Source organism: Pantherophis guttatus, chromosome 6 (assembly GCF_059756535.1).
Source record: "Pantherophis guttatus breed Tessera chromosome 6, ASM5975653v1, whole genome shotgun sequence".
NCBI lineage: Eukaryota > Metazoa > Chordata > Lepidosauria > Squamata > Colubridae > Pantherophis > Pantherophis guttatus.
The window spans coordinates 87,727,652-87,748,063 of NC_142068.1; the positions used below are offsets into that span (position 1 = coordinate 87,727,652).

Sequence of the window (20,412 nt, forward strand, 5' to 3'; positions counted from 1 at the left end):
GCTAAAAATTCCACATGTAGACCACTAAAGTAGCTGCTTCACTCTCGTCCATCCGACCAGCAGAAGGTTCCCAGCGCCCTCCATTCACAAGCAAGCATAAATTAATAAATTAGTACTCTTTCTCGTGGTGGCAGACCTGGCTCAGAATGAGCCCCATGGATAACTAGACTCTATGTTGTTTGAAGGTGGGGAGGAGAAGGGAGGGGAGGAAGGTAAAAGGGCGACGTAAGAAATTTGGCTGAGCTCAGACTCTTTCTTACCAATCCCAGCTATTCTGCCAAAAGTTGATCCTGGGAAGAAAAGCTATTTATTTCTCGTCCTCTGCTAAAAGCAGGAGAGAGGGACAGAGGCTGCGAAAACATGCATTACACTGTCTTTCTTCTTTTGCTTTTAATATCGAACCACCGAGACCCGGGTAAGTGTTTTAAAAGCTTGCAACGCTTCCTTGGCGTTCATTTCCAAAGGTGAAATGATTTAGAGGGTAAAAGATGTTTGTTTGAACGGGGAGTGGAGGATACTTTTAAAGTGGATGAGTTTCCTGACAAGGAGGAGGCATGCAAGCCTGTTCTTTAGTTAAAGGAAGACTATGTTTTACCGGGGAAAACAAATACATTTTAGGGAAGATTGGCAGGCACTCAAAGCTTTTCCCAGATCTTAGAATAGAATAAAATAGAATAGATTAGAATAGAATAGAATTCTTTATTGGCCAAGTGTGATTGGACACGCAAGGAATTTGTCTTGGTGCATATGCTCTCGGTGTACATAAAAGAAAAGATACATTGATCAAGAATCATAACGTACAACACTTAATGATAGTCATAGGGAAACACTCAATGTAAATCTTAAGGATACTAGCAACAAGGTTACAGTCATACAATCATAAGTGGGAGGAGATGGGTGATAGGAACGATGAGAAGACTAACAGTAATAGTAATGCAGACTTAGGGAATAGTTTGACAGTGTTGAGAGAATTATTTGTTTAGCAGAGTGATGGCGTTCGGGAAAAAACTGTTCTTGCGTCTAATTGTTCTGGTGTGCAGTGCTCTATAGCGTCGTTTTGAGGGTAGGAGTTGAAACAGTTTATGTCCAGGATGCGAGGGGTCTGTAAATATTTTCACAGACCTCTTTTTGACTCGTGTGGTATACAGGTCCTCAATGTCCTCACTCAATCTTAAGAGTGATATTAACAACACAGAAGCTTGATTAGAGGATTATCCCCTTGTTAGGTGCAAATATTGTTGCTGGAAACACCTTTGGCTGCGGAAGGTTTTCTGAAGCAGTTCTATGAGTAGGAAAGTCTCAGTGGCCCAATTATTTGGGAAGTGAGTAGAATAGAATAGAATAGAATAGAATAGAATAGAATAGAATAGAATAGAATAGAATAGAATAGAATAGAATAGAATTCTTTATTGGCCAAGTGTGATTGGACACACAAGGAATTTGTCTTTGGTGCATATGTTCTCAGTGTACATAAAGAAAAATAAAATACATTAATCAAGAATCGTGAGATACAACACTTAGTTATAGTCATAGGTTACTAAATAAGCAATCAAATCGTACTAGGAAACAAATAAAACAATATAATTTGTAAAGATACAAGCAACATGGATCTAGCCATAAGTGGGAAGAGATAGGTACTAGGAAGGATGAGAAAATTAATAGTAGTGCAGACTTAGTAAATAGTTTGACAGTGTTGTGGGAATTAGTTGTTTAGCAGAGTGATGGCGTTCGGGGAAAACTGTTCTTGTGTCTAGTTGTTCTGGTGTGCAGTGCTCTATAGCATTGTTTTGAGGGTAGAAATTGAAATAATTTATGTCCAGGATATGAAGGGTCTGTAAATATTTTCACGGTCCTCTTTTGGACTCGTGCAGTATACAGGTCCTCAATGGAAGGCAGGTTGGTAGCAATTGTTTTTTCTGCAGTTCTATCAATCAATAATCTAATCAACAATCTAATCCTTTCCTTGGCTAATGCATCAATATGAACTCACATGCATGATGTCTCCTGAAATAAATAGCACAGCAGATATGGGAAATGATTTGCAAAATACCGAAGAGGTTGCTCGATGGGCAGGGATGGTTTTTGAAGGGTATTTGTGTCAGATAAGTTTGAAAAGTTGTCGTATAATCAAAGCCAAATTTTAGGAAGGTTTTAAGCCTGTAATTATTCACCTGGAAGTAAAGGTTGCTGTATCCAGTGTACACAGAGCTCGAAGGAATGTTTCTACGTCTTTCAGGGGGTTATTTTCGCCGGATCATAAAACTCTCGCTGACATGACTCATTGTGTATACACAGATACAAATGCACAAATGACATTCCAATATCTCTGTTTTCTTCCCCAAGGAGAACATTTCTAATCTTGCATAGAAAATTCTGCAGATGTTGTGTCCTAACTCTTAAAAAAGGGATGCAGTGGCTCAGCGGCTAAGATGCTGAGCTTGTCGATCAAAAGGTCGGCAGTTCAGCAGTTCGAATCCCTATATCTAGCCATAACAACATTCTTTTCTCTGGGAGTCAAGGACGTTCAGCCTGCACTTGGAGTGGCGTGACTGGGAGGCATCTCCAGTTGGGAAGGTGGTTGGACCATGTGATGGACATGTGGGTGCAGGGGAAGAGACTTGGACTTCCATGGAGACTTGGAGCTTTCAGATTTGTGTTCTCCCAGATATGCCAATATGACATCTCCAATAAAATGGATCTTTGAGGAATTGCTTGCCTTGGAGTCTTACTTGGTTGGGGGTGTTACTTGGAACCCTGACATCACGTCTGATTCTTCACAGATCCATTTATGTGGTTTTCTTGCTTGATGTGGAAGTGGTTTGGCATTGTTTCCTTCTAAAATATGTTTTTGGGGATTCCTGATGGTCCCTCATCCAAATCCTAACGCAGGTCAACCCTGCTTGATTTTCTCAACCACTCAAGGTCAACTAGAATGCTTAGTTGGCTTGTCAAAAACACAAGAGTCCTATCAAAACCTTTGCGGCCCTTTCATGGTGCTCAAGGAAGTTTTGAATTTAACATTTGTCTCTGCCAAATCAGTTGTTGATGTTCTAAATCGATCACCTGTCCTTACAAAGCTCAAAGCTATACCCCAAAGGCCAAAGGTCATCAAAATGATATAGGTATTGTATGCTCCAATCCAAGTTTAGAGGCCAAACACTGAAATGTTGCTGAAAAGCAAGCAAATGTTCCTTTCCTCCTTCCTTCCTTCCTTCCTTCCTTCCTTCCTTCCTTCCTTCCTTCCTTCCTTCCTTTCCTTCCTCCCTCCCTCCATCCCTCCCTTTCCTCCTTCTTTTCATTCCTCCTCCCTCCCTCCCTCTCTTCCTCTCTCTCTCTCTCCCCTTCCTTCCTTCTCCCTCCCTCTTTCCCTCCTCCCTCCTTCCCTCCCTCCTTTCTCTCTCCCTCTCTCCTTCTCTCCCTTCCTCCCTCCCTTTCTTCCTTCCTTCTCCCTTCCTCCCTCCCTTCTCCTTATTTCATTTAATTTCCTCCCTCCCTGCCTGTCTGTCTCCACGCTCCTTCCCTCCCTTCTTTCTCTTTCTCTCCCTCCCTCCCTTCCTCACTCTCTCCCTTTCTTCCTTTCTTCCTTCTCCCTCCCTCTCTCCCTCCTCCGTCCTTCCCTCCCTCCTTTCTCTCTCCCTCTCTCCTTCTCTCCCTTCCTCCCTCCCTTTCTTCCTTCTCCCTCCCTCCCTCCCTTGAAATGTATTTATTCATCAGAAATTCATATAACAAATTCATTTAATCCTTTTAGGAGATCATAGTATCGTAAAGTTTGAGAACTGAAGTAGAAATCCATTTTCTTTTCAGAACCTTTTCAAAGGTTTCTAATCTTGGTATAACCCCAAAATTCTTTGCAGTGTTTTTATTTTAGGCTTAGACTGAGAAGCAATCAGAAATGTATCTTAAAATAACCACATGGGAATATTTATTCTGCTGTCCTCAGACAGGGAACATATTTTCAACAAGCCAACACAAATTAAATGAGGAGTTAACATTGGGAACCTGTTTCCACTGCACTGTGGCCTTTACTAGACTAGGTTTAAATATTTAATTACTTTAAAAAAATATTTATATGTAGTATTTAGGGAGCTGCAAACTTTTTAAAAAATGGATTCTGAGGGAAAGTTATAAGCAGATTTTATTAAGAGACTCCAGTTTTCACAGAATTGTTAGAAGAATTAGAGTAAAATATAAGGTAAAGGTAAAGGTTATCCTTGCACATATGTGCTAGTTGTTCCCAACTCTAGGGGGCGGTGTTCATCTCCGTTTCAAAGCCAAAGAGCCAGCGCTGTCCGAAGACGTCTCCGTCGTCATGTGGCCAGCATGACTAAACGCCAAAGGCGCATGGAACGCTGTTACCTTCCCACCAAAGGTGGTCCCTATTTTTCTACTTGCATTTTTTACGTGCTTTCGAACTGCTAGGTTGGCAGAAGCTGGGACAAGTAATGGGAGCACACTCCGTTACGCGGCACTTAGAGATTCGAACTGCTGAACTGCCGACCTTTCGATTGACAAGCTCAGCATCTTAGCCACTGAGCCACCACATCCCTTTTTAGAGTAAATATAACCCCACAATATATTAAGGGCAAAGTGTTATAATAATCCCAATAAGACCCATGAATTCCATGCTCTTAAAAATATGTGAGTGTCTGAAAAAAGATTTATTTGCTTTCTGGGCACACAAGCAAGCATAACCACAGCAGACACTTGTTTAAGCCAAGATCATTTTTACCCGACTGATGTCATCTGTTGGAAGGAGGAAACCTTCACCAGTAAACAAGCCAGAATGGAATGAATCAGACCATTTTATGGTAACAATAGACGTTTGAGCTGTTTGCAGAGGAACTCCATCCTGTTCCAAATTGGGGACACAGGAATGCTTTTGACAAAGTTTGTCCTCGTGCCGACAAGTCCAGATGTTCATCGCTGAGTCCTCACAGTTCCGTGTCCTTTTTCCCCAACAAAACAGAACAGAACAGAACCAGGGGTGCGCTGCTGGGGGTTCGCAGGGGTTCGGGAGAACCTCTAGCTTAGATTCTGTGCAGTTCGGAGAACCCCCAAATCCCACTCCCAACTCCTGGCTGGCCTCGCCCACCCCACCCCGCCCCTCCCAGGAGTCCCCACGCGGCCCGTTTTGGATGCAGGTAAGTGCAGGGCGTGTGCAGTGGCTCGGGGACGGTGAAAAACGGGCCTACCGGAACTTCGGGAAGGCCGGAAACAGGCCCATTTCCAGTCTCCAGATGGCCTCCGGAGTTTGGGGAGGCTGTTTTCGCCCTCCCAGAGGCTCAAGAAAAGCCTCCGGAGCCCGGGGAGGGCGAAAATGCCCCCCACCATGGTGCAGGGGGCTGACTAGGCCACACCCACCATGGCCACGCCCACCCAGCAACCAGGCAGAGAACCCTTTGCTAAAAATTTTGAAGCCGACCCCTGAACAGAACACAAAATTGACAAAAGAATAAATTGCACTCAACCCTATTTGCATAGGTGACCTGGATTTAAAACAAAACAAAACAAAACATCCTTTAGCCAAAAAAATTACCTCATTTGCCAGGATAGTTTTTTATCCCAAACACCACTATTAATGTAAAATAATACATTAATAGTGGCTGGCGTCTTCTGTCCGATGCCAGAATGGGACAGAACAGAAGAACAGGGTTGAAAGGGAAGTCTTGGAAGTCTTGTAGTCCAACCCCCTTTTCAAGCAGGAGAACCAGGGGTGGGTTTCAAAAATTTTAGCAAGGGGTTCTCTGCCCGGTTGCTGGGTGGACGTGGCCATGGTGGGCATGGCCTAGTCGGCCTCTTGCACCACAGCAGCAGGGGCATTTTTGCCCTCCCCAGGCTCTGGAGGTTTTCCTCGAGTCTGCGGGAGGACAAAAATGGCCTCCCCAGGCTCCAGAGACCCTCTGGAGACCCGGCTTTCCTGAACTTCCAGTAGGGCTGTTTTTCACCCTCCCCGAGCCTCTGCGCTCGCCATGCACTTGTCTGCATCCAAAATGGGCCTCCTGGGAGGGGAGAGGCGGGGTGGGAAAGGCCAGCCAGGAGTTGGATTTGGGGGGTTCTCCAAACTACACAGAATCTTAGCTAGAGGTTCTCCCAAACCCCTGCGAACCCCCAGCAGCCCACCCCTGAAGAGAACCTTTCCATTTTGGACCAATCTCTTCCTGAAAGCCTTCAGTGATGGAACACTCACAACTTCTGGGAGGCAAACAGTTCCACTGATTAATTGTTATCACTGTCAGGAAAGTTCTCCTTAGTTCCAGGCTGCTTCTCTCCTTGCTTTCTATGTATTTGTTTTAAAACAGTTTTGTTTAGAAAAAAATATCGGGTCAGGAAGTGAGGGGTTTCTAGCTGGGGAATTCTGGGAGCTGAAGTCCGCTCATCTTAACGTGGCCACGTTTTGAGAAACCCTCTCAACTCTGAGTCATTATTCATGTTGTCACTCAATAAGCCCCATGAGATTGCTAGGAAATGCCACAGTTCCCTTGGCAGGGAATTCCAGCCTCTAAATCGTCCTGAACATTTCAAGAAAGCAATTACCTTGCCTGGAAGAGAATTAGGCTGTCTTCTCAAGAAATCTCCTCTGTAGGAGACAGTGATCTCAGCAGTCAAATGGTCTCATCCGCAGTCACAGTTTTGGACAAACATCCATTTCTCATTCTTGGCTGTTCTCCACCAAAAACATTGTTTTATTCACTCTGGAGCAAAAGCCTGCACTTCATCCTGTAGCTTTGAAAAACTAGCTTGCTTTGTCCTTGACCTAATTCAAAAGACCCTCCCTGGTTCTCAGAAGATAATATACAAAAATATGAAGGCTATTGCTTAACGCATTGTAAGCCGCCCTGAGTCTCCAGAGAAGGGCGGCATATAAAAATAAATAAAAATATAAATAAATAAATAAATAAATAAATAAATAAATAAATAAATAAATAAATAAATAAATAAAGAGAGGGAGGGGCAACGACATTCAGACTTGAAAGATTCTGTTACTAGAAACATTAAACAAAAATAGCATTATCATATGTGGTGGACATGTGTAGAAGCAAAAAAAATACTGGACAAAAATACATAAAGGTAAAGGTTCCCCTCGCACATATGTGCTAGTCGTTCCTGACTCTAGGGGGTGGTGCTCATCTCTGTTTCAATGCTGAAGAGCCAGTGTTATCTGAAGACGTCTCTGTGATCATGTGTCCAGCATGACTAAATGCCAAAGGCGCATAGAATGCAATTACCTTCCCACCAAAGGTGATCCCTATTTTTCTACTTGCATTTTTTACGTGCTTTTGAACTGCTAGGTTGGCAGAAGCTGGACAAGTAACGGGTGCTCACCCCATTATGTACCACTAGGGATTCAAACTGCTGAACTGCTGACCTTTTGATCGACAAGCTCAGTGTCTTAGCCACTGAGCCACCGCATCCCCACAAAAATGCATACATGGCTGGAAAAGATGATAAAGCAGCCCATTGATTTAAAACCAGAAATATTTTTGTTTTGGATTTTACCTGAAATTTATAGTAAAGAGAACACATATTTCATTATCCAGGTATTAACCGCAGCTAGAATTGTATTTGCACAAAATTGGAAAAGTGAAGAGATCCCTACTGATGAGAATATGATTAGGAATGTGCAGAAATGAACAGATTAACTCTTGCAATTAAGGAGAAAGAACAAACTGAATATTATATGATATGGGAATTATTGTATCAATGGTTAGAGAATAAAAATGGAAGTTGGAAATAAAAGGGGTTTTAAGAAGAGTAGAAAATATGTTAAACTAGAGATGTAAACAATATGATAATTTGTTATTATTATGACGATTATGCTTAACATTATTATTATATTCTTATTAGAAGATATGTTAAGAGGGAAAAATGAATAAGTTTACTATGCTCAATTGTTCAATATACTACAATTGTAAGATCAGAGAATTAATATCAATGTAATGAATGTTGTTGTAAATTTGGATGGTTATTGCACAGAGATGTTTGTACCCAGACAACACTGTTTAAGGGAAGATGGAATGTTTATATTTTTAAGAAAATAAAAACTTTTTAAAAAGTAGCATTATCTCAAAGGTGCTTTTTCAAAATTTGTTTTCTCCTTGAGGAAGAAGACATTTTGCTTCTCATCCAAGAAACTTCATCGAACCGATGAAGCTTCTTGGATGAGAAGCGAACCTTCTTCTTCTTCTTCTTCAAGGAAAAAAACATCCTGATTGCCTTTTGAAAAAGCATCTTTGAGACAACTACGACCTGGATGACTGAGAATCTCCACAGACAACAAATAGCGTTCATAATTGTAGCTTCCTAGCCTGGTCTTCCTTGTGAAGGGCTGACCCCAGCAGTAGTCACAATTGCTTATGAAGTCAGGAATGGCTGCTGGGTTCTTTCTTCTAATTATTAGTTTTGGAGGACTGATCCTGGTTTGTTTGTGAGAGGAAGAGAGGCAGGGCTGAAGCGTTCATCATGGGCATCCATGGTGGGCTTGTTAGGATGCCTTAATTATCATTTAATTGATGATGTCCTCCACACATCCAATGTCAATGTGTCCTCTTAGTTATATGGTAAATCAAGCCAATAATATCTATGGAGATTCTCAGTCATCCAGGTCGTGGTTGTCCCAAAGGTGCTTTTTCAAGAGGCAACTGGGCTTTGCTATTCTCAGAAGACATTTTGCTTCTCATCTAACATCTTGGATGAGAAGTGAAACATCTTCAAAGAGTAACAAGGAAGTCCACTTGCCTCTTGAAAAAGCACCTTTGGCTCAAGCCAATGATGTTACAATCATTGGTAGGCTTCACAATGGAAAGTTTCTTCATTTCATTGCATTTATGAGTTTATTATTTCATTGCACAAGTGCAGGCAGATGTAATAGTAACAGAGTGGGAAGTGATCTTGGAAATCTTTTAGCCCAACTTCCTGCTTGAGCTGAAGATCCTATACCATTTCAGACAGATGGCTGTCCAGTCTCTTCTTAAAAGCCTCCAGTGATGAAGCACCCACAATATCTGAAGACAAGCACTGGTTGATTGTCCTCACTGTTAGGAAGTTTCTTCTCAATTCCAGGTTGCTTCTCTCCTTGATTAGTTTCCATCCATTGTTTCTTGCCCTGCGTTCTGGTGCATTGGAGAAAAGGTTAACACCCTCTTTTTTGTGGCAACACCTGAAATATTGGAAGACTGCTTATCCCCTAGAAATACATCTCCCTTTTACCTCCTGTGTTGGATGAATGAGATGCCCAGATTTTGAATTTTCAGACTCTGTTTTCTCAGCAGAACCGAGAGGCATTTTAAAAATAATAAGAAATCATGGTGAAGTTAGGAGGGTGTGCCGAGTAAGGATTGAAATTGGCTCGGTGTTTTCTCAGTGGCCCATGAAATTCCAAGCAGATGTTGGGATCTCATGTGGAAAAAATTATTTCGCTTGTACTGAATTCTCTCTTCTTTTGTATTCCCCTAGCAGGAAAGTTTTCTCTTGTTGGCCGTAACTCAGGTTAATTATTACGTAGTTTGAAGGTTAATTCCGGAAACCAAGGAAAGCAAAATGCAATTTACCTTTTCCTCCATCCGTTTCTACTGCCAAAGAATTTGTCTTCCTCTTTCAGCCTAGGCTGACCTATCTTAGAGCACATCGGCATCTGAATAGAGCATCTCTTTGCAATTAGGTCTTGTTTCACAGTTGGAAAACTAGCCTCTGCAACCCGGCTTGATGTTGGACTTGTACCAGAGAAGATGATCAAACCTAATCAGTTTGGCAGATTCTAAAAAAGCTGGTTGTTGTTGTTGTTAGTTGCGAAGTTGTGTCTGACCCATCGCGACCCACGGACAACTTTCCTCCAGGCTTTCCTGTCCTCTACTATCCTCTGGAATCCATTTAAGCTCACACCGACTGCTTCAGTGACCTCATTCTCTTCTCTTCTTTTATCCTCAATCGTTCCCAGCATTAGGCTCTTCCTTCTCATTAGGTGGCCAAAGTATTTGAGTTTCATCTTCAGAATCTGGCCTTCTAAAGAGCAGTCAGGGTTGATCTCCTCTAGGACTGACCAGTTTGAGCACCTTGCAGTCCAAGGGACTCGCAGGAGTCTTCTCCAGCGAGTCCCTTGTTCAAAGGGCCTCAATTCTTTGATGCTCAGAACCTCATAAGGATGCTCCTTATGGTACAACTTTCACAACCATACATTGCAACTTGGAAAACCATAGCTTTGACTGTATGCACTTTTGTTGGCAGGGTGATGTCTCTGCTTTTTAGTATGCTGTCTAACTTTGCCATAGCTTTCCTCCCCAGGAGCAAGCGTCTTTTAATTTCTTGGCTGTAGTCCCCATCTGCAGTGATCTTGGAGCCCAGGAAAATAAAATCTGTCACTACCTCCATTTCTTCCTCATCTATTTACCAGGAATTGAGAGGGCTGGGAACCATGATCTTAGTTTTCTTAACTAAAAAAGCTAAGCCAGGTCTAACCAGGCAGTCTCAAAACCCGAGTCTGGGAAGCTGGAGGAACAACACAGAAGAAAGTCATGGCAAGTCAAGCGGATGTTGTTGCCAAGAAAAAAAATAACGTAGACATGCCCTGTAGTCACCCTGAGGGCTGAATATGAGAAGCTATAAACCCAGTGCCAAGTTATAAGTTTGGCAGTCTATGCTTTTTACAATCATCGAACTTGCTTTTATTTTATAACAATATCACGGAGGAGGGGGGACCTTCATAAAGTGGTTTCTTTCATTTTCAGGAAAGACTTTGTTGAAAGTCTCTTCTCTTTCATTTCATGCCTTGGGTGTGCGGAGAATAGTTTTCAACCCCCTTTGAGCCCAATTCCCTGATGTTGAAACCAGCAAAACGGACATAGTTTTGGTCTGTCCTTCTCATTCTTAAGTGGGTGGGGACTCAACGATAAACCAGATTTAGGGCTTTGATGGACATCCAAGGAATTAGAAGAGAGTGCTTTCCTTGCTTTTTAATCACAGCTCATTATTCATCCTTGGTGGGGAACTTATTCTGCCTTTAAGAGGCAAGGGCAAAACTTTGGAAAAAAAAAAAAAGGAGAGAAAGGACCTGTTCAGAAGAAAACAAAGGAAGTAGTATTTTCAACTTTAAAAAAGGACTGATGGAATCTGGGACGTTTCCAAGCTAGGGTTCATTAGCTTAAGCCACACTTGGAATACGGCATCCAGTTTTGGTCACCACGATGTAAAAAAGATGTGGAGACTCTAGAAAGAGTGCAGAGAAGAACAGCAAAGGGGACTGGAGGCTAAACATATGAGGAACGGTTGCTGGAATTGGGAATGTCTAGTTTAATGAAAAGAAGGACTAGGGGTGACATGATAGCAGTGTTCAATATCTTAGGGTTTCCACAAAGAAGAGGGAGTCAGATTATTCTCCAAAGCCTTGATAGTACAGTGGTTTATGCACCCTGTTATTAACACAGCTGCCTGCAATTTCTGCTGGTTCGAATCTCTCCAAGGCTCAAGGTTGACTCAGCCTTCCATCCTTTCTAAGGTAGGTGAAATGAGGACCCAGTTGTGGGGGCAATAAACTGACTTTGTATAAAATATACAAAAGTATGAAGGCTATTGCTTAACGCACTGTAAGCCGCCCTGAGTCTCCGGAGAAGGGCGGCATATAAATCAAAAAAAAAAAAAAAAAGCACCTGAGGGCAGGACAAGAGGTAATGGATGGAAATTAATCAAGGAGAGAAGCAACCTGGAATTAAGGAGAAACTTCCTAACAGTGAGGACAATTAATCAATGGAACAACTTGCCTCCAGAAGTTGTGAATGTTTCAACACTGGATGTTTTAAAGAAGAGATTGGACAACGATTTGTCTGAAATGATAGAGTTTCTTGTCTGAAAAGGGGGTTGGACTAGAAGACCTCCAAGGTCCCTTCCAACTCTGATTCTAATTCTAAATGAGTTGGGGCTTCATCATTAGTGGATATGGCTTTATCATCATTGGAGAGGGACCTTGGCAAATGTACTGTAGTTAACACATCAGAAGACATCAGGTTCAGGAAGACTGATGGAGCTACTCAATTCTCATCTAATCTGGAGCTGCTGACCAGGACTGGGGCACCTTTCCAGGGTTCAAAGCATGGATTTCGACCACCTTCCTTTATAGATGCTGAAGCCTGAAATTAGATTGATCTGTATTTAAAGCAAATCACGATCTCCCAAAGTTATGCTGTCTCCTGGTGATCTCTCAGAAGTGCCTGTGTAATCTTCTGCGACAAAATTCAGAATGATATAGCTATTTTTGATATTCAGTTGCTAAGTCGTGTCTGATTCTTCACGACCCCATGGACCATAGCAATGTCAGATTCATCTGTCTTCCACTATCTCCCAGAGTTTGCCCAAACTCATGGCCACCACATCAATGACATTATCTAACCATCTCATCCTCTGTTGTCCCCTTTTCTTTTTGCCTTCTATCTTTCCCAACATCAGATCTTTTCCAATGAGCTATAACTTTTTAAAAGAAACGCAGTCTTTTAAAAAATACTCAAAGCCCAGTCTTTTAAAGAATACTCAATCTGTACAGTAATAGCACTTAGACTTATATACTGCTTCATAGTTCTATTACAGCCCTCTCTAAGTGGATTACAGAGTCAGCATATTGCCCCCAACAATCTGGGTCCTCATTTTATCCACCTTGGAAGGATGGAAGGCTGAGTCAACCTTGAGCCAGTGAGATTTGAACTGCTGAACTGCAGCTAGCAGTCAGCTGAAGTAGCCTGCAGTACTGCACTCTAACTACCCTCCACCTCGGCTCTTCGTACAGCCATGAGATTTCCTAGTAAGCCTAGAAAATCTAAGTCCTAACCAAGCATAAACCTTCTTAGTTTCTTCACCATTGTACATATGTTGCCAGCTGCTGAGCCCTATGTAAGACACAGTCAAATGTCATGTTATTTGAAAATGAAGTATAGATCTAACCAATTTATTTTTATTTATTTGCAAGTATGCCGAACTGCTATACAGATCAAGATTAGCTTCATAAAAGATCTAGACCACTTCCTAGGTGATTACTAGGACGGAGGAAATGAGCTAAAAGAGTGGCAGAAAGTCAATCAATCAGAATAGAGCTGGAAGGGACCTTGGAGGTCTTCTAGTCCAGCCCCCTGCTCAAGCAGGAGGCCCTATAGCATTTCAGAAAAGTGACTATCCAGCCTCTTCTTAAAAACTTCCAGTGATGGAGCATCCACAACTTCTGGAAGCAAGTTGTTCCACTGGTTGTCCTCACTGTTAGGAAGTTTCTCCTTAATTCCAGGTTGCTTCTCTCCTTGATTAGTTTCCATCCATTGGTTCTTGTCCTGCCTCCAGGTGGCTTTGAAGGATAGGTTGACACCCTTCTTCTTTGTGGCAGCCCCACAAATACTGGAATAGTGCTATGATAGCAATAGCAATAGAACTTAGACTTATATACCGCTTCATAGTGCTTTTTCAGCCCTCTCTAAGTGGTTTATAGAGTCAGCCTATTGGCCCCAACAATCTGGGTCCTCATTTTACCCACCTCAGAAGGATGGAAGGCTGAGTCAACCTTGAGCCAGTGAGATCCGAACTGCTGAACTGCAGCTAGTAGTCAGCTGAAATAGCCTGCAGTACTGCAGTGTAACCACTGCGCCACCTCGGCTCTTATCATGTGCCCCCTAGTCCTTCTTTTCTCTTGACTGGCCAAACCCAAATCCTGCAACCGTTCTTTAGTCTTCAGAGATCTTTTTAATCTCCAGAGAAATAGTTGGGGAGGGAGATTTAAACTTCTGCTTAGAAACTGTGATCCTGATCTGCATCTGACTGGTTAATCTCAAATTAATAAAAACAAGAGAGTGAGTTTGATGTAGTGGTTAAAGGAATCAGGCTAGAAACTGCAGGACCATGAGTTCTAGCCCCTCAGCCAGCACAAAGCCAACGGAGGAACCTCTCTCAATCCTAGGAAGAAGAAGTCAATGTCACACCGCTTCTGAAATATTGCCAAGAAAGCCACAGGGACTTATCCAGGCAGTGACCCTGAGTCAACACTGACTTGAGAGCACCAGAAAAACCAAAACAACCCAAGCAAAAACAACAAGAAGGACAGGAAAGGGGAACTATGGATGAACCCAACTGTGAAAAGATTCCCCTAGAGCAGGGTTGTCAAACTCAAGGCCCGGGAGCCAGATCTGGCCCACGGGGTGCTTAGATCTGGCCTGCGGGGCCACCCTGGAAACAGTGAAGGACTGGCCCATGGTGCCTCTGCTGGTGAAAACGGACCGTGGGAGGGCCATGAGCTCCATTTTTGCTGACAGAGGGTTACAGGAGGCCGCCAGCAGCCCGTTTTCTGTGACAGAGCACTCAGACCACCACAGGTGCCCCCCCGACAGGAGTGATGTTGATCTGGCCACACTCACTCCACCCCATCCCCCAAGATCAAATACAACCCTGATGCAGCCCTAAATGAAATCGAGTTTGACACCCCTGCCCTAGAGTTTTAAAGCTGTGAGATCATTTGCTTTTCTCCTTTTCTAGTCACTGCTGATCCTGCTGCTGACCATCAAGGAACCTCAGAGCAAGATGACTGGTGTGATAACCCCAGCACCATCCACAAGCGCTTGGATACTATCCAAGAGGTAAGTGCAAGAGAAGATGCGATGGAACAAAATGCAGGATACCTATCACCACTTCCCTGCAAAGGATGGTCCTAACTCCAAGGGGGAAACTGAAGCTCAGAGTTCTGGAATTGGGTTGCAGGAAATACAAAATAAAACCAGAGGGTCTAGAGCAGTATTTCTCAACCTCAGAAACCTTAAACTGTGTGGACTTCAACTTCCAGAGAGAGGGAAGTGATCTGTTGAAAAGGTTTTGGGAAGGGAAGGGAAGGGAAGGGAAGGAAGGAAGGAAGGAAGGAAGGAAGGAAGGAAGGAAGGAAGGAAGGAAGGAAGGAAGGAAAAGACAGATGGAGAAGGAGAGAGGGTGGGACAGAGGAAGGAAAAGACAGATGGAGAGGGAGGAAAGGAGAGAGGGAGGAAGGGGGAAGGAAGAAAGGTAGAAAAAAGCATAGAGGGAAGGAAGGAGGGAGAGAGGAAGGAAAGAAGGAAAAAGATGGAGAGGGAAGGAGGGTGGAGGGAGAGAGGAAGGAAGGAAGGAGGAGAGGGAAGGAAGGAAGGAAGGAAGGAAGGAAGGAAGGAAGGAAGGAAGGAGTAGCAAATTTAGAAATATCACCTTTATCTTAAAGACTGGAGACCTGCTGATGAAATAGACAAAAATGAATTATACGATCAGTGGTCAAAAGTATTAGAAACAAACTGCACGTGTTGTCCACCTCAGATGGTGACTCCTAGTTGACCCTGAGCAATTGTGAAAGAAGTTGAGCAAGGTCACATCATGTGATTTACACTTCGATGGAAATCCACTAATGAGCTAATGGTTAAGAAGAATGTTCCCTTTCCATTCAGAATTAAGCCACAGTACATTGATTCCAAGGCACACATCATCCAGTGTTGCAATGGATGCATTAGTCCTGGATTTAAGACCTTCTTGTACAAACCTCAAGTAGAGTCTTGCACAAGAGCAATTCTTATTCTGGCATCTCTGACTATTCCTCTTGATAAATTGCTTGAATAGAAAAAGAGGCATTTGCTACAGACCACAGCTTGGAGATTGTGTGGTCTTGAGCCAGACTTGCTCCCAACATCAGTGATCTGTTGACAAAAGCAACCTCTGTCAAAAAATTTCAGCATTCTTTCGTTCTCATTTTCCTATTATATGCAATTAACAGGAGGTTTTTGGCTCTATTTATATAACTTTCTTAACCTGGTTCATGAATTAACCAACACAGTTTGCCCAAGAAATTGAATTAGAGGCTAACCGAAAAGGTTGGGTTTCCACAACACTTTAAGCCACGAAGGTTACCCCTAACCTTAGCGTGTTGGGTGGATGAGTTACAGGGGTCTTAAGCTTGCATTAACAAGACCAATAAGCCCCCGCCCAATTTCTTCTCTCCTTCCATCAGCACCTGGAAAAAACAGTTGATCATTTGGACTCCGAAGTCAAGTCACTGCTCAACGATGTTAGTGAAACTGCGTGGACCAAGCCGCTTGCTCCTGGGACGCCATTGGTAGATCTCTTTGGAGGTAAGAAGAGGAGCCAAGCCTGTTGAATGTCACCACCCAATCAATGAGTAGAGAAATGGGGTGTTTGAGTTCTCAAAAGTTTTCCAGTTGTTTTGAAGTCAGGACTCTTCTCCTTTTAGGAATCTTGTTACTGAACAAACCCTCTGGAAGGATTCCACCACTGTGTTGAGGGGCCATGTAGGAGGGACTTGAAATACAGGTTTTGTAGTACTGTTGCACTGGCAAACTAACATGGGTTTACCCAGAGGTGCTTTCCAAAAAACAACTGGACTTCCTTTCTCCTTGAAAATGTTTCACTTCTAGAACTTGGAACATATAAACATATGTGGTGGGATTGCGATAGTGCACAAAAAATATGGGACATGGTGTTAGGAGAAATTAGAGCACTTTTGAATGTAAATTTAGACATGTCACTGAGAATTGCATTACTGTTGTTGGTGGAAAAACGGGATATAAATGAAGCAAAAAAAGGAATTGATTGTAAATTTGGTAATGGCAGCTAGATTAGTGATGGCTAAATATTGGGGACAAAATTGGGATATTCAAAGAAATGAGTGGTATAATGAAATTTGGAGTATGGCAACAAATGATCAATTATAATGAAATTTGGGGGGATTTTATAAAATCAGTGTTGGTGGAAAGCAAAGGGAATAAACCTACTCAAGAATGTATGTTGTTTTGGAGGGGATAAGGGCACAATTGGAATGTATTGTATATCCTTTAGTTGTTGTAGAAGAAGAAATATAAGGGGAAAAAATGGTCTCCAGGGGTGGGGCTGCACTGTAATATTTGTATTTCCCCCCCCTTTTTTTTATTTAGAGATATATGCACCAGGGAGGGGTTCTAAATTTTTTTACTACCGGTTCTGTGGGCGTGGCTTATTTTGTGAGTGTGGCTTAGAGGTCATGTGACTAGGTGGGCGTGGCTAGCTGCTCAGAGTCATTTCTGGAAGGTCCTCGCACTTACGATCAGTCCTCGCACTTACGAACCGACTCATTTGCTTGCTTTTAACACTGATCAGCTGTAGGACGGTCCTTTGAAGCCCGTGGCAAGAGTTTAAACAGTTTTTTTCCCTCTAGTCATCAGCTGGGACTCAGGAGGCAGCAATAGATTGGGGGTGGGACCAAATAAAAGGTAAGAATAATGTGGGGGGGTGGGGGGGAGAACTGGTTTGGTGACATCATATCGTCACTGCTACGGGCTCGGCCGAACCGGACCAAACCAAGAGGAACCCACCACTGATATGCACTATGTTTGCATTATTTGTGTTTAAAATAAAAAAAATATTTTTTAAAAAAAGAAGAAAATATTTCACTTCTCATCCAAGAAGCTTCTTCAGTTCATTGAACCTTCTACAAGTTGAAGCTTTTTCACTTCAGTACAGAAGAAGCTTCTTGGATGACAAACAAAACATCTTCAAGGACAAAACAAAGTCCAGATGCCTTTTCGAAAAGCACCTTTGGGACAACCCTGACCCAGATGACTGAGAATCTCCATAAACCTGGATTTACCTTCTTTCATTTAGCTCACATTTCAAGTATAACCTTGCAAGAATGGAATGCTATCGTGTTTTCCCGAAAAGAAGACCTTCCCGGATAATAAGGCCAATCAGACTTTTGAGCGCATGCACTAAAATAAGCCCCACCGAAAATAAGCCCTCCCTGAAAATATATAAATGCATATGCAGCCGGTCCCCGCCATTTCTTCTGGTTAGGTTTAGGGAGACAGAACTGGAAATCAGGTAAGATGGCAAGAGGAGCCCTGTCTTGCTCCACGCGCCCCAAAATAATAAGACCTCCCTGAAAATAAGGCCAAGTGCTTATTTCGGGGTTCAAAAAATATAAGACAGGGTTTTATTTTCAGGGAAACATGGTAAGTCCATGCTATGTGTCCCTCAGTGTCTTCCTTGGAGATTAAACCGAAGCCAAGAAGGCTGCAGAATGTGGAAGAGAATCATGTAAGATGAAAGAGGGATGCTCACAACATTTAAGTACATCAACCTTAAGCTAAATGCAGATAGGAATATCCTGGCACCATTAGATACAGGGATGGGAACATAAGAATTGCTTCTTCGTTCCATGCACCAAATGTCTTTTGATGAATAGATAGCTGACTTTGGACCCATTGGGTAACATCTTAAACATCAAAGAGCTGTAGTGGTGCAGTGATTAGAATGCAATATTGCAGGCTAACTCTGCTCACATTGCCAGGAGTTTGATTCCCTCAATCCTGAGTCAAGGTTGACTCAGCCTTGCATCCTTCTGAGGTCAGTAAAACGAGGACCCAGATTGTTGGGGGCAAGAGGCTGACTCTGTAAACCACTTAGAGAGGCCTGTGAAGCACTGTGAAGCAGTATATAAGTCTAAGTGCTATTGCTATTGTTATTGTCTCAGCCTTCCATCCTTCCGAGGTGGGTAAAATGAGGACCCAGATTGTTGGGGGCAATAGGCTGACTCTGTAAACCTCTTAGAAAGGACAGTAAAACACTGTGCAGCGGTATATAAGTCTAAGTGCTATTGCTATTGACTCAGCCTTCTATCCTTCCAAAGTCGATAAAATAAGGAGCTGGATTGTTGGGAGCAATAGGCTGACTCTGTAAACCGCTTAGAGAGGGTTGTGAAGCAGTATATAAGTCTAAGGGCTATTGCTATTGCAACCTATATTTGGACAGGAGATTAGAAGGATGTCCCAGCACAGGGATCAGCAACCTGCGGCTCTGGAGCCGCATGTGGCTCTTTCATCCCTTTGCTGCGGCTCCCTGTCGCTGGCTGGCTCCATGATTGATAGGGCTTTCGCTTAGAACAGATAGAGGAAAAAGGACGCTGCGCTAAGAGGAGATTCTATGGTGGGGGAACCAGACTTCCGGTCGGCTCCAGAATTGAACAGGGGGCTTCTGGTTAGGTCCTTTGTGGTTCTTTGAGTGTTTAAGGTTGCCGACCCCTGTCCTAGCATTATAAGACAGAATGAAAAAGGTAAAAGAACACTCTGGAAGAACACAACTTCAAACCGCTTCTACACTATCCTTAAGATGTGACTTTGTGTCCATCAAGAGTTGACTTGACAACATTTTTTTAAAAAATAAAGGCTTTAGTAAACAGAAAGGCTAAAGGCCTCTGAACATCCACTTCAAAAAGTGGTTGAACTTTGGAATTGCTTACAAAGTTGGTGGGGAAGGATGAACAATTTGCAGAAGTCACTCCTATCTTTTTTTTTCTTTTGGTTATCAGAAGGACTAGACTGTCTTTGGTCTTTGCTATCCCTGAAAAAGTGATCAACACTGCTTCTCTTTCTCTTTCTAGATCCTAGTTGAGTTTCCAGACGATGAACTGAATATCCAGATGCTGAACTTTACATCATCAAGAGCCAGACTTCAAGTTGCCTTTTGCATCAACCCTGAAAACCAAAGTGGTCTATAAAATGTTGAGATGGACAGAAGCATTGAGTAAACATTTGTCATGTCGGTACAAAATGTGTCCGTAGGTGTAGTAGCACCGGCTAATGTTTTCTAGTAGATGAAGCGAAGTAGGACTTGATTAGCCCTTGAACAGGAGACCAATAAAACTAGATTGGGAAGTTGAAAATTAAAAAAAAGAAAAATTCCCAAAGACTGGAATTTTATTATGGTGAAATAATTCGTCCTTTCATTCAAAATGCAAGAGAGGAAAAAAGATACCAAGAAGCTCCAGAAGAAAGTCTTGTATTCAGGTCAGAGGCTAACATGAAAATGTTGAGATTGACCTAGTTAAAGTTGTTTTCAAGGGATTTTTCTAGAAAGCCAAACCTTCTACCACAGAAACTAGAATGTTCTTGGCCCAAATTGGTCAAAAAGAAAAAGAAGCAACAAGGCTGCAACATTGGAGTGACTGGGAGGGGAGGGCAAGGGGCAGGGCCAGTCAGTGGTGGGATCACCTGACAGAGAGCCACAGCAGAGGGCCCAAAGAGCCGAATCTGGCTCCGGAGCCCCAGGTTGCTGACCCCTGGTCTAAGGTATTGGGTGAGGCTAAATGTTCCCCTTCTTCTTGCAACATCGATGGAAATCTCCACTAGAGCCATAATGAATGACTCGTGATTGAATGTCCATTGCAGCTTGGATTGCCCACCATAGCTCCTAATCCAATGGAGGATTTGCTAATCGGATGCTTTGGGACTTTCCTCATTGATGAGTTGAAGAGCTCTGCACCTAGCTTCAGCAGAAAAGCACACCAGCATATTTGATGTCCCGTAACTCAGGGGTTTTCCAACCTTGGCCATTTTAAGACTTGTGGATTTCAACTCCCACAATTCCTCAGCTAGCATGTCTGGCTGAGGAATTCTGGGA

The 20,412-nt window shown here is 42.8% G+C and overlaps 1 protein-coding gene across 1 annotated transcript; it reads left to right on the forward strand.

The window, feature by feature from the left end:
* Positions 1-177: 177 nt before the first annotated feature.
* On the forward strand, positions 178-19,699 carry PLAC9 (placenta associated 9). Its single transcript, XM_034423441.3, has 4 exons — positions 178-415; positions 14,491-14,591; positions 15,974-16,094; positions 19,394-19,699. The coding sequence occupies exons 1-4, from the start codon at positions 361-363 to the stop codon at positions 19,402-19,404; spliced, it is 288 nt and encodes a 95-aa protein (XP_034279332.1). The 5' UTR covers positions 178-360; the 3' UTR covers positions 19,405-19,699.
* Positions 19,700-20,412: the final 713 nt, after the last annotated feature.